The 14948-nt window shown below is 41.4% G+C and overlaps 1 protein-coding gene across 4 annotated transcripts in view; it reads left to right on the top strand.

Moving 5' to 3' along the window:
* The first annotated feature begins 581 nt into the window (after positions 1-581).
* The window catches only part of mrtfab (myocardin related transcription factor Ab), a 30759-nt gene continuing 16392 nt past the window's right edge, over positions 582-14948 (top strand). For 3 of the 4 annotated variants that reach the window (XM_072668140.1, XM_072668145.1, XM_072668142.1), the window contains exons 1-3: positions 582-708; positions 1571-1643; positions 5887-6086. In XM_072668140.1, coding sequence (XP_072524241.1) covers positions 5963-6086 — 124 coding nt within the window. In that variant the 5' untranslated portion in view covers positions 582-708; positions 1571-1643; positions 5887-5962. Of the gene's footprint in view, positions 709-1570; positions 1644-5886; positions 6087-8601; positions 8793-14948 lie in introns of those variants that run through there. The other variant, XM_072668146.1, reaches the window with a different exon arrangement.

The raw sequence follows: 14948 nt of genomic DNA on the forward strand, positions 1-14948 counted from the left end.
GGACACCCAAAGTCTGGCCTACGGTATAATAAACCATTGTGAACTATGGTAATGTTTGTCTTTACCCTCCAAGAAGTTAACTAGCATTTGAAACATTTTATTTATTAAAAACAGAACAGTGTGATCCTATGGTAGCTAGCTGTAAATAATGGGGAAAAAAACTTTGCTTTCCTTATTGTTATATTTTTATTTTATTTTTCCTGCTCTAGGAAACTAGTTACATTTACTGAGTTATATGTAATCAGGAGAACATTTTGTGACAGATTTATATATTCGATAGTAAGTTTTACTTGTATTCAGGAGTCCAACTGTAAGTTATAGATATGGTCTGTAGTCGTGAGGGTCAGTTGCAGCTCTACAGCTACATAGCTAAGTTACTCAGTCCCTTTTTGAGCTGCTGTTTTAGAAACATGTGTCTACATTTTACACTAGTTTACTCCAGTGTAGATTTAGGCTGGTGGGAACCTGTGTTTTTATCTGTAAAGTTAAATCTTTTGTGAAATGCTGTGGCTAAACAAACGCAGTCTCCTGCCGCCCCAGTGTGGTCACCCGGAAGCAGTGGGATTCCCCCGCTCCCTCTCACTGCGGAGCTGGGCTGGTCGGTCTAGCGGAGTGCAGTCTAACGCTAAACATGTCGGCTCACGATTTATGAATAAATGTCGAGTTTCAAAACCCAGCCCGTTGCCACGTTAAGGTCCCCACAACTCGGTAAGTTGTTTAGAAACAGCAGACGGGCTCGTACGCCCTGCGTTTAGGCTATACTCAGTCAGTGAAGTCGCTGTTAGGTAACGTTAGCTGAGCCCGAGCCGAGGTGCTGCAGTGCTGTTGGCGAGGGCAGAGCTGCACTTGCATCCTTTCAGTCTTCAGTTTTAACCCGTGCCATCGCTTTCAGCTGTAAAAATTACATGTGCGAAGACCTGGTTATTTTTAATCCAGTTGTTCTGGTGAGCTTTAAACATTTAAATCAGAAGACATGCTTAAAAAAAGGCGTTTTTGATGGCACGGCACTTCCTGCTGGGTCGCCATGCCGTGACAGTTAATCTAACAAGCTTAGCTGACTTAGCTTTGTTGCTGGATGCGTTGCAAACTGTTGCTGCTTAAAATGGTGTGTGTGTGTGTGTGTATGTGACCATACTGACATCTGATTAGAAGACAGAAAGCAGTTCTGGCATTAAATCAGTAGTATGAGACACACCTACACACTCAGCCTCTAGAGATGCCGAGTTTATTGTTTTTCCTGACGGCTAACTGGTTAGCAGCTGCTGGGGACAATAAATACAGGGGAGCCTCTGGCAATCCAGAAACGAGCTACTCTTATATAAAACATATTTATGTCAAGAACTGGATGTTTTACGTGCCCTAAAATTGAGATACTGTTGTCTGTCCTTTGTGTGACTGTGTGTGTGTTTTTTTAGCTAAGCTATATGAGCTAACAGGCTGCCTTACTCATTCTACATCCGGCCCCGTCAGTCAGGGTCTGTAGCTGTAGGTTTCAGATGAGGGTAGTTTTCTCTTTTTCATTCATTTCCATCCTGACATGTACTGATCGTGTGGTGGTGTGTGTTTCCAGAAACCTTACACATCATCAGCAAGCTGAATATGGGAATACCACGACCGGTCTTACCCAAGATCTCCTAAATAAGGTACTGTACTTTTACCCTTTTCCACAGCTGTTTGCTTCAATCTACCCAATTCTCATGAAAAATCTGATGACCACTCTTAAATCCCCCCCACAACACCATCTGTGCTGGCACAGTACTCATTAAAACACACACTTTGATCCTCGTCGCATTTCTTCTAATGTAACCGAGATTATAGCCCACCGTTTGCTCTGAGGGGGCAGAAAAGAGCCGCCTTCATCAGTATTCATCTTCAGCATCTTTCTAGGAGGAGATGTGTTTGTAGGCGATCTTTAACAGACAGGTGTGGGCCTGCGGATTCAGGAATGTGTCCTTCCCCTTTACGTTGTAGTGAGACTGCATGCTGCATGTCTGAACACTGCCTTTTACACTGCCTTTGCAAACTCCAGAAAGGGCACTGGTGACTCTTCACATGGTGCTGAGCTTGTGTCTTTGAATGACCGGATAATACATAGCCAGCAGGGATGCGATTTTCTTTTTTTTGTTGCAGTGATGCAGTTTACTAAAGCTCCTGAATCTTCCAAATTTGCTGTATTTACTTGTGTTGGTTATTTCTTGCTGTGACTGTGATTTGCTGCCTTTTTACGTTACACATGTGAGCAGATGTACTTTGCTTTGTAGCACAGACTCATGTTGTAGATTCGTGATTGGGAGCACAGATGAGATTTGGTCTAGTAGCGGTCATTGTGAAGAATGCAGTTGAAGGAACTTTTTGTAGGCCTGACACTGCCTGACGGTGTAGTGCAGAGCCAGTATACAGTATATCCCTCCTTAAAAATGGGTAAAGAAGTAATACGTTGAAGCTAAGTGATAATACATTGTCATTCATGTTGTTAATAAAACACCTCTAATGACCACAAAGTCATTAGAAAAGTCAAAATTTACAATGATATGCAGAACTATATTGGTGTCACAAGATTTTCTGATGCTTTCAAGGCAATATTTGTTGATGTTTTTTTTTTTTCTAAAAGAGCAGGACATCCAGAAGCTCTTCTGCTACTGTACCAAAAATCTAGATTTTATCTACAGAAATAAATGGTACATTTATCTGTAACCTGATTCCAGTTGTGTTAATTCCTGGTTTCTACGTTCTGTAAGCGTTTATGTAGCGACACCAGCAGATTTGTATGTAAAGCAAAGTGGATGTTGGCATTGACCCACAATTCCCGCTCCTACCAAAGATTTTTTGGCAAGAATCAGTGTCAGTAGAGTTTTGTTATAAATAGACCAGGGCTTCATTAGTTTGAGTGCCCATGTTTAACATGGTCCTTGAATTGCTCTTGCTCAGAGGATACTGTAGGTAGGTATTAATGTTCCGTCTGAGATTGGCTGGACGTTCTCCTGAACACTCACAACCACAGAGCAGAGGTCCACCCAGTATGCCGGAGTATTTCCAGAACGTGCAACCACTCCTGGCCTATTTTTCTGTCCTTTTCTATTTCTGTTGCTAAACAAGCTGGTTGTGTGAAACATCCCCAAGCGGTCTATATGCAACCAAGTTTTGACTGTGTATAACACAGGAAATGGTCACAGTGTGACAAAGCAGTGAAGCCACTATAGAAACAGCAGCAGAAGTTAATAATGCTAATCAACAACTGTGCTTCCTCCCCCGCTTTTCTGTAAACCTTTTTTCCAGTTGGGGGGATTGAAGTGGGTTGTTTTTGTCCATTGTGGTTATGTTGTTTTCCTAAGAAAAAAACTGGGCCTGCACTGAAGGTTGTTCCTTCTCTGCCGTCTACCTTCCTTGAAATTTGAGATGTGGTATTCCAAGCCATGCACATTAAGGCATATGTGTAACTCAAGGCCTGGGGGCCAGAGCTCAGGCATGACTCATTTTAGATCAGCCCTGCAGTTTCCAAATGATTTCGATGCACTGATTTGGAAACCTAATGATTGTACAAGTGACCATGCTTCGATTTACAAGATTTGATATGTGTCTTGCAAGAAACGGACACCTTTTGGTGATCATTTTCTTGTAAGGTAGGGCTGTATGTCAGGGTGGGTGAAAAAGATATAATGGTTTTTAAAGACATTTTCACAATACACAGTATTTATTGTGATCTTTCGATACAGACTAAATGCACTAGTAAGACACTGGCAGGTTTTACAGGCTGCCATCAAAATCTTTATAGCTAAAAGTTGTTGCTATTCATTAAATTATACAGGACTAATTAGTCTCTTTGTAATGAGACATGTCAAGTTTAGCAAGATTATGCTTTCCTACTTTTACATGTTTTTGCATTGTGGCAATTTTTATTTTTCATAGCTCTGAAACCTTTCAAATTTGCTTTTCAAGATTGATATCTTATTTGGGATTAGATATAAACAAGTCCAACCTATAAAAAAATTAAATACTATAAATATCACAGTTTATATCGACAGATACATACTTGAATATCTTGTATCGGTGCATTCCTAACTATAACGAATATGGCCCACCTCTAACTTTATGCTTAAAGAGGAACTCTGATCAAAATGAAACATTTTACTGTTGCTAAATTTGTTGTAAACATGTCTACTCACCACAGTGAGAGATGAGGAAAATCCCTATTCTATTGTATCTGAAAGGTGGGAGAAGCTTTTGAAGAAGTACTTGGTTGACACTTGGGCGTGGGCAGTGTGAAATGGTCTGTCGAGCTACTTTTTTAGTTACTTTTTTCTCCAGAAGCCAGTGTTTGTTTTTGATGGTTAAAGATCATATGTATATGTTTAGCCTCTACATCAATAGATGTCCTTCTCCACTGTGTTTTGTACCAAGAAGAAATGCATGCTGGGCAACCAAGAGAGGTACAAAATTGTTATTTCTGTCAAACCAATGAGGCTGAATAACACTAGTTTTAGACCAGAATGTCCTTTTGAGTTTCATTCCCTGCCCACTGTCAAATTGTTGATTTGTGTCCTAAGCAACAGCTGAAAAACGTTCCCTTTAGGCAAATTTGTCAGCTCAGATTGCTCAAAGAAATTGTAAGCAGCCAGGCAAATCCTGTGATGCGAGGTGACTGAGGAAACGAGATACAGTTTTCTACTGTGTGTGTATATATATTGTGTGTGTGTATATATATATATAGTGTGTGTGTGTGTTCTAAGAGTTGTTATTGGTATTGCACAAGTGGTGCTGCACCATTCAGCATGTCTGAACTTGCCATATGGCTCCATCTTTCACATCACTGTGTGCCTTCTGCAGCTCTCTGAGTCCGTACTTGTTGTGTAGGACACTCCGAGCACTGGCTGGATCATCTGATTAAATTAAGCAGAAAGTGTTTCATTTGGGTTAATGGAACAGAGCACGGTCAGAGCAGACACGTTACAGTGGAATCTGTTACTGTATCTGGTTGATGTTGTGAAAATATTGAGGTTTGAGACTTGGACTGATTTTAAATCTTGGTTTTCCATCTAAAGACCAGGTTACAATGTTCTGCAGCTAACAATAACATCCTAATGTTGGCAGTAGGCTTTATGCTGTGTTTACATGGCACTGACGGGGAAAAAAAGGACACTGGTCACTATTGGGTCACTATTTTATAACTAATGTTTTATATCTGTGTTTTCTTTGGAGTTTAGGTTTGTTGTACATAAACTGGTATACCTGGACTTTAACGACAAGCAGTCCACACTCCTTTTTCTGGGGGGGGAGAGAAAACCTACTCTATCTAAATCTACTCAATCTACTTCTGAGAAGTCTGGTTTATTCTAGCTGCTGTGGTTAACAGCAGAAGTTGGTAAAATTGAACTTTGGAAAAAACGTTTTGCTGACCGCTGCGGTGGCCTGGCTTCACTGAATAACATGCAATAGCTTTGCCATCATGCTCCCAACATACATATAGAATAGTTTAGAATAATGTGCCATAGAAATTATGAACTACCTAGCCAAATAAAACAGTGTGAATTGAGGAGTACTTCTTGTACAGATTAAACGGGAAAGGAAGTACATTTTAGATATGGCGCACGAGCTCAGCGTTTGGGCTTTCTGTTGTTACTTAAAATTGTTGGGGTGGTGAGCTCTGACCTTAGGCATTGCATTGATGAGTTGGAGAGTTAAGTTTGCTGTTCACAGACTGGATTAACTCTTGTGGAAGCTGTAAGAAAGATCCACCATACGGTACAGGCACTCTGTTGTGATATCTCTGTCTCTGACATTAAGACATCACTGGTACAAAGTGTCGGTAGCTTTATCTTGGCATTGTCTCTGTCAGCAGCACGTTCAACATCTGATTCAGACTCCCCCTCTGTTTACAACTTTCCGCAGGTCTGACTGTCATCACCCACGTGTCACGCTGGCAGCCCCCGAGGCCCTGGCTGGGGAGGAGCTGAGCCCTGGCAGCATGGTGTCTGCCGTGGCCTCAGGCTCTGCTCCCAGCCCTCAAAGCGAGGCCGTCGCCAGTGAGCTGAAAGAGCTCTCTCTGCAGTCCGTCCCTAGCCTGCTGCCCCTGAGCGAGAGAAAGAATGGTGAGTTGAGATGATGCCACACAGATATACAACAGTAGAGCTGTACACTTGTAAACTCACAACGATTTAATTTTGATTCTATATGAAACCATTTAGCGCATCACGAAAGTCTATATTCTGCTTGATCTTCATATTGTTCAGCTGGAATTTTGATAACTTGTCTCGTATGTTTTTGTGATATCGACATCGTTTTAACTTCAGATTGTTAGGTCTCATTGCGTGATTCGAGTTTTGTATACGGCTTTGCAACATTCCCATAGTTCTTATGTTGCAATAATGCAGTAGTAACACCCAAGCAACCACCTGGGGTACCACAGCAACTTTTGGGCAACATTCTAGCATCCTCTGTAGACACTATAGCAAATAACTTAATGCCATAGCATCTGCCTTAGCAACATCATACCATCAACACTTATATCTTAGAATCCACCTAGCAACCACATGAAATACCATAGCATCTCCTATTGCAACCACCTAGCAACCTTCTTGCACCCATCTAACAGCCATCTAGTGCAACCAATCTGCGTTTCCTTACTTACTTTTGAATTGAATTACTTTCTTAAAGGATTGTTATTAAACATCAATAAAATACACAAATGTAACTACAGAAACGTTAAGTAGTAGAATGAAGTTGATTGTAGGCGATTTGAAAGTGAATGCAGTTGAGTTTCCACCTTCAGATTGACGTAACACAATACATCAAAGCATCTGTGCAGCAAAATCCTGCTGTAAAATTTCTTGTTCTGCTCAAAGCCTCTCTTTCTGTCCTCCTACGTCTTCCATCATCATCCTGTGTGTCAAGAACGTTTGCTGTATCCATTATTGAGCTGTTGTGTGCGGTGCTATCTGAGAGCAATAATGGGTTGTGTTTGGAAAAACATAAAATGACCATGAAACACCCACACATCTCGTCACATCCAGATATCTTGGCTTCAAGCAGCTCCTCTTCCATAATAATACTTTTTCAACAATGAAGATATCCCAGCAGAACTGTGCTTTCTGTAAAGTGTAATGGTCTTATGTTCCAGGGAATTGGAAGTATGTAAAAATGCGCAATTGAATATTTGCACTTTATGGACATGTCTGCATGCATCAGTACATGCTGTCTTGTTTTTTCAGACATTGTTAAAGAAGTTAAAGATGAGCACTAAACTGCTGAAATCACTTCCAGAGAAATGCATGATCTGATAGGTGAGATTTGTCCTGAGATATCATGGCCTAAGTGTACTCGCGTGGACTGTGGAAGTTGTGACCTACAGTGGCTGAGTAATGCTTACCTGTTGGGTCTCATCTCCCAGCACTGGCCTGCAGCCACCACTCCTTTTCTTTCTTTCACTCTTTGGGGCCTCAGGGCTGTGCTGCACTGAGGGTTGTCTCATAGGCAGAGACAAGTTATTGCAGGGCCTCTCTCTTATCTTGCACACTGCTGAAGTTTCTGTCTGTTTTAAATAAGAAACAAAAGATCGTATTTTCTCGTGTAGTTCTTTGTACATGTAGTGTTAGAAAGATTGCATACTGATGAAGAATACAACAGTATTTATTGTTCGTATGGCCACTCTAGGTGGGTGTACTTGTGGGTGGATTAAGTCAGAGAGGCTGGCTGTACTAGCTGGACAAAATCAATACGGTTTAAGTGACTATACTTTCCATTCAGTTGATATTGCTTCATATTAAACATACATTAGAAAATCAGTGTTGTGACATGTTTTAAAATCAGACTTATTCTGACTAAGATCATTTCCTTTGTTGGATTTGTGTGAAGTCATCACAGTCATCTGGAATCATGATTGGTCAAGATGCTCTAAGCACACAGTAGAAGCAATTGCGACTGGTTGGAGGGCTCATTCGCATTTTTCAACCTTCTGAGATCATGATAATTACCATACAATAAACTCTGCAGGGATGAATAACAGGCATTTGATCTAAGCAGCCATTGCTAATTGTTCTGTGTTTGTTGGATTGAGTGGCTACAGGGCAACAAAGATGGTCATCAGTGTGAGTGAGGTGTATTGCATGCATTAGATGGGATCGCCAAGACATGTTAAAAGGAGGTATGGGAGATGGAAAGACAAGGCAGGGGGAGTATGTGAGGGACAAAACAGGGGAGTTTTCCTACAGATTAGATTGCATAACTTTGTATATAGAAGGAAAGGGGGCTGAGTAGAAAACAGTCAGCGAGAGAATGGGAGGGAGTGTTTTTGGGGCCAAAGGTGATCTGGAATGCGAGTTTGTCTTGCCGCTTGTGCTCTGACTTCGTAAAGACGGACAGGCAGAGCACTGGACTCCACTTCTGGCCTGAAGTGCCCCCCCCCCCTTTTTTTTTTTTATTTTCTATTTTTTTTCCATGGAGCAGGAAAACCATGGCAGTTGCTCTATGACTAGGAGGTGGACAGTTAACCACAGAATAAGGAGGAAGAAACTGACTTAAAGACAGGCTTTAGATACTTGCAACGATACACACCCACTTAAGCTGGGCGTGCACACACACGCCAACGCAAGAGAGATTGGATGCAGTCAAAGGGAAGGTGAGAGACACAGACGCACCCTGCAGGTCTTCGGACTACTATTGGATTTTTCTTGCAGAGCTCACCAGCCTCTTTGCTTCATTCATGCTTCACTCTTCTGCCCTTTTTCTCTTTATTCTTCCTGCCTGACCTGCAGATATCTCTTCCTTTTGGGGAAGGAAGGATATGGCCATACACCCAGGTACAGTCCTTACTTTTCGCTGTGTATGATTTGTGGAATTGTGTGGAGCCACTTTACAGGCAGTTGGTTGAGGGTGTGGCGACTGTGATTGAGGATAACAGTGTTATTGTTTAATGACTAAGCTCACTGTTCTTAGAAGTCATGTACGGGCTTTATTGCCCTGTTCGCGCTGAGGTTTCCCAAGGCCTCTACAATTAATTACTCTCAAGTCATTTCCACACCGCAGTCTGCGAATAGTGGAAGCCAACAAAAGCACTTAATGTAGAAAGGAGAATCGCAGTAGGTCAGCAGTTGTAGGGAATGAAAACATTAGAGCGTTGTCCAAAGTTTGTACCAAGCATTCAGTTACACATAATAAAAGTTGTGTCTTAAGTAAGACTGCACATAAATGATGCTGTACATGGACTTGTTCCAGCTGGAAGGGGCGGGCCATGGAATGAGTGATGGGATGAGTCCTCTCTCTCTTTCTCGCACTTTGTGCTCCCTGAGGACTGGGAGTGGAGCTCAAACCATTAGAGACCAAGAATCAGTCCACACACTGACATCAGTACAGAATGTCTGGCTAGAAAAAAAATGAAGGCATGCAGAGTTTCAGTTCGAGGCCTGATGTAGGAAGCTGACACTGGCCTTCCTTCAGATGTTAATGCTGGAATAGGCCATCTGTCCTTATACACACTTTTCTAAATGCTTGTGTTCGTGAATTCCTTTGGATAGTCGTGTTCTGCTGGTAAGTTATATGCCAGTGTGCTGTCACCAGGCTGGTGCTGGGAAGCTGGGTAAAAGGCTTGTTCTAGTATTAATTATTAGATTTGCTCAGAGTGCTCTTAAGGTTTGCCCTGCAACTGCTGTTATGTTGCTTCAGTATTGATTTTCAAATGTGTTTCCCAGACATTGACCAGATGTCTCCAGCTAGCCCTTAATGCAGAATTTCTGTTTACATTGTGCCTTGAGCAATAGTTACAACTAGTCTGGAGACAGCTGACTTCAGCCAGTCAGTGCAGGCATGATTCAGCCTGCAACATCTCACATAACTGGAGCGATGCAGAGCTGGATCACAAATATTCAGATGTCTTAGCATCTAGCTTTTTTTTTTGTTTTTTTTTGCTATGGAGATGCTAGAGCGCCAGGGGCATAATGGTATGGTGTCACACAGAGGTTATCACAAAGGGTGGACTGCAGCAATGCTGCCGCTGCTGCAGGGAGATGGAAGCAGCCCCCCTGCTCCGTCTCTGAGCTGCTCTGTGGTTTTCTGTGTTATGTAACACTGTGGGATGGTTGCCAGTTCTAGCTCCGGCACGCTTACACAGGCCCAAAACGGAGTGGGATGGATGGTGTAAGAAAACGAGGGAATGAAATGCAAGAGAACAGAGCCCTCCTGAGCTATACTGAGTGTGTGTGTAAGGCACACAGCTGGGCTTCATTTCAGCAGCCTATAGGAACCTATGCAGTTCAGCCACATTACCAAGCTCACCAGTAGAGAAATGGTTCTCCCCTTGACCATTAACAGTTTTACTTGCAGGATATCTCTCCAACGATCATAAAACACAAGCAGAAATGTGCACTCGGGAGGAGATATGGCTCATTGTCTCTTTGCTGGAAAACAAGGCATGCAGATGCAGGCTCAGACAGCCTTCACATAACTTGGAGCTTTTTCTAAACTGGCATCATTGCAGCTTTGACATGTTTGATTTATTTCTATATTTTTTTTGTTGGATGAGCCAAACCCAAATTAAGCAATAATGTCCCTGAGCTATAGATAATGCTTAATCAGTCAGATGCTGTTACAGCTTTCTTTCTCATACATTTTTGAGGCCAGTGGAGATGGACTGCTGATATGAGGCATAGAACTGTTCTAATTAGCTGTAGTCAGTGATTAAAATGCCTGTTCAGGTGTAGTTTCAACACTATACATCTCCATACATTTTAAGCAGTTATATATTTAGACTAGATGATGAATCCAGTTGTTGAATCATGTTTAATAATTAGAATAGGTTTGGCATGTAGGAGTAGTGTGGTAAAGTGGCCTTGTTGGCTGTTTTTCTGCATTTTCTGTACAAACTATGCACTTGCCTTCTCATGACGATACATTGCCACATCTCCAAGATATATGCTGTCATGTTTTTACAAATGCGATCTCGCAATTCTTCAACGCGGCCTCACAGCTAGCTATATTGTAGTTAGACTTGAATTAGTTGAACTGCCGCATGTACCACTTTGTAAACTTCTAGCGCACTTTTGACAGTCAGCTGCCCACAAGTCATGCCTCTGGGGCACATTTGCACCCAGCTGTGACTTAAAGAATGACATGTAACCTAGCAGGGAGGGCAGGGTCCATGTATTACTGTCTATTTGCATCTAGATTTGCTTAGTTTTGTTGAGAAATACCGCAAGGCATCTATCGCCACATCCCGATAATCGAGAAATGAATGGAAAAAGTGACAGAACCAAGACAATGTAATTTAAAGGCATATCAGCTTAGAAAATGCCAAACATGCCTGTTCTGCTGGAATGCTGCTGCCAGTTTATCAGTGTTAAAAAAACATGAGCTGAAAAAAAAAAAAAAAAGATCAGCGTGATCTATCTTAGTCACGTTCCTCAACAGACAAGATGATGTCAAGACTGGTTAAACCACACTGGTGGGGAATCTAGTAACATGGTTATGTACAAAAACAAACAAGTTTTAAGAAAGGATTCATTTCAGCTTTTCTGCTTTGTAACCCTGAACCCCAGACTCCCGCTACTGCAGACAGGCTTTATGGGCACTCGAAAGTAGGGCAGGAGGTCGAGGGGTGCAGATTAAAATGATTTCAGCTGGCTGTTATGTAATACTCTATGACAAAAACATTGAGCCTGGATGTGAACATCCTCCCTAAACCTCATTTGCTGGATACACCCTAACCTCCTTCTGCTAGTGCCTCATATTACCACATGTAGGCAAAGAGCTCGAATTTCATCTTCCTCTTTCTCCCCCCTTCTCCTCTGCTTTAATTCCTCAAAGGAATAATGAGAGGCACCCTGAACTGACTTGTGTTTAGATGTTTTGTGCAGGTTATGGTCTGATCTCATTCCCATATGCTTGAACATTTAGAGTGCAGCCTACATGTTTGTAGTGTTGTGATTTAGCAGTTCTGCCAGTTCATTTTATATATATATATATATATATATATATATATATATATATATATATATATATATATATATATGTGTGTGTTGATTGGGCAGTATTCACTGTATAATGAATATTGTAGGGCTGGGCGATACTGTTATGATGTTAAAAGACTTTTTTGCGATACACAATGTTTATCACGATGCATGTAATCACAGACTAAAAACATCAGTAACGACAGATTCTTATAAACTACTATTCAGATACTCTCCTGTACTGAAGTGTTGTTGTTTTTTTAATTCATCTGCTGCACTTCATCTAATTAAACCAGTCTAATTACACTGTTAGTATTGAAACCTGCAGCTGATCAGTGTTTTTTAAGCACTAACAGTATCTTCGATATGCTTAGAAAAGCATATTGTTATCACAATAACAAAATTGATCACCATAAAATATTGTCATATTGCCCAGCTCTAGAATATTGTACTCCATGAGGTGAATTAGAGAAAGTAGAAATAAAGGGACAGAAACTGATAGAAAGTATAGGAAGAATTAGTAAACACCTTTTTGATAAAGATTCCTGAATAGAGAAAAAAAGAAGTGATGACATGTTTACTGCCCCGTTGCCAGAGAATGCCTCATGTGCACTTCCTGAACGAACTTGAGGAAAACATGGTGTTTAAACATGATATCTACCTCAGACTCCAAGTGGGAAGGAAAAGGTGATGAACTGTTTTTCCTTCCCGAGTACAGGACAGAATGACAACCCACAATGTTTAGAGGTATGATAATAATTCAGGAAAGAACCATCTCCTCCTCTAGGTCACTGATCCCGGAGATCCCTCAATAATAACTAATCAATCTACCACCAACTCACCAACTACTTGTTTCTTTTCAAAGTCTGCTCCATTAGTCCGGTTTAGGTGCAGCAAATTAGGAATAATGATCATAGTACTAAGAGATGGCAGTCTTAAAAATGTGGCAGTATCAAGTATTGCGATCATTACATGTGTGTACCGTAAGTCTAAGTTCAGGTTTAACCCTGTATTGTGGAATATTGTTGCTTTTTAAAGTAATTATTTCATTAATCTCGATGCAGAGATGCAGTGAAAATATACGGACAGAGCAGTTGTGTGTCACGTTAACGGAGTATGTCAAACCCATTGCACACCAGCCGTGGTAAACTCACCAAGACGCGAGCAGTATGCTCTCACATTAATCAGTGTAGTCTTTCACACCATTTATTGCAGCGATACACGGACAATCGAAACAGAAACTCTGTTGCGTCCGGTGTGAAATAAGCCTTGTGACTGGTGTTTTATGAGCTTAATACTAGATGGAAATACAGATTTGCGGAACATGCTGATAGAATGTGATATTTTGTGCTGGGATATGTGTGTATATTAATAATAATAGTTGTGATATTACCAATGAATTCGGTGTATTTAAGATTGGAGGAAAGTAAATGATATTGAGCAGATCTGCCTCTGGTAGGTACATTCTTGAAAATGAGTGCGAAGTAGGAGCATGATGTGTATGATTTAACTTGCCTTACATGACCTTGCTTGGCCTGCAATGGGCACATTGTGATTTATGCCCCCTAATATTGCCCTCCCCTACCTGTACAACAGCACTTTTCTGGCAGGGTTTTAGTTTCAATTATTTTATTAATTATTTTTCTGATTATAGCTTCTAGTTTTTGTTGTAAAGCAGAACAAATCTATGAAATAAGATCTGTTTTTAAACAGTAAATAAGTAATGACCTCACCATCCATTATACGCCCTTTGCTTTACTCATGTTGATAAACAGTACGGTACATATGTACTTACTGTCTGTCATTTCATAGTTATTCATCTGTGAATGTCTGGGTCGAGTGGACTTTGGTCATGTTTCCCCTGTAGTGCTCTGTTTGGTTAAGGTGGTGTCTCGATGCTTGTGGGTAGATGTGGGCTGATTGTGGGTTGGGTTGCACTTCCTGTGAGGTCACTCTCGCATCCAAAATGCCCCAGAGCCTTGCTGGTTTTAGTATGACTACTGCAGCAAAGCTACACTACCTGTTGCAATGATGAATATTAAATTCATACTTGGAGTGTAAGGCTGCTCTGCCCAGCCTCAAACAGCTCTTGCTCTCTGAGAATCCACAATAATAACTGATAACAGCTGTGTTCTGTCGGACTACAGTCATCTCTAGCTAATGGCCCAAAATGAACATGTCTTCATAAGACCTCTTGTCTCTGTATTGTGCCTCCAATTAATTTCACTTCATCTGCAGTGATACCATTTCTTTAGAAGGTGCAAATTTCAAATGAATCTAGTTTTCTCAATTTCAGTTCATGTTTGACTGGAAAGCCCCTCAGGTTGTTGGGAGACCATATAGAAGTGTGACTTCTGTCCACCTATCTGACCTGTTGCTCACCCTTGCCATCTTTCTGAAATGTTTGTCAGGTTTTTTTGTGTTGGTGCAAATGTGTGTGTCATCATAATTGTGGGTGTCTTAGTGCAGCGATATCTGTGAGTAATTCTATCCAGTGCCTGCACAGGTGATGCTGAGCTGAATATAGAGCCTTTTGGCCAGCTGGCCTTACTATTTAAAACTGGGAGAGGACCCAAGAGGGGGGGTCCAGGGTTGACCTCGGCAGCATTCTGCAGGAGCCACTCGGAGGATCGAGGCTAGGGTATAGAGGTGTGCTCGTCAGGAGCTGGACATGTTCCCTAAACTCCTGTACCTTGTACTCAGGCAGGATCAGAAAGGTCAAAGGAGTTTCCCATTCTTGTAATGACCTCCTTTTTGTTGTTCATTTATCCAGCTATTGTCTTAATTAGACTAAGTACCATCATCATAGTTCCATAGGTTTTTTCAGCATGGCTAGTAATGGAGCACCTTGACAGAAAGGGACAATTTGACTGACATGACTGTTTTTGTTTCATGAGTCACGGGGGCAGGTGACTGTCCAAATGGTACTACAAAAAAGCAGAACCATGTGAACAGACATGGTATGTGTTTACATACGTGATGATTTCATTTACTTGCTGCTGACAACTTAAATTA

The sequence above is a fragment of the Salminus brasiliensis genome, chromosome 22 (assembly GCF_030463535.1).
Source record: "Salminus brasiliensis chromosome 22, fSalBra1.hap2, whole genome shotgun sequence".
Taxonomy (NCBI): Eukaryota; Metazoa; Chordata; class Actinopteri; order Characiformes; family Bryconidae; genus Salminus; species Salminus brasiliensis.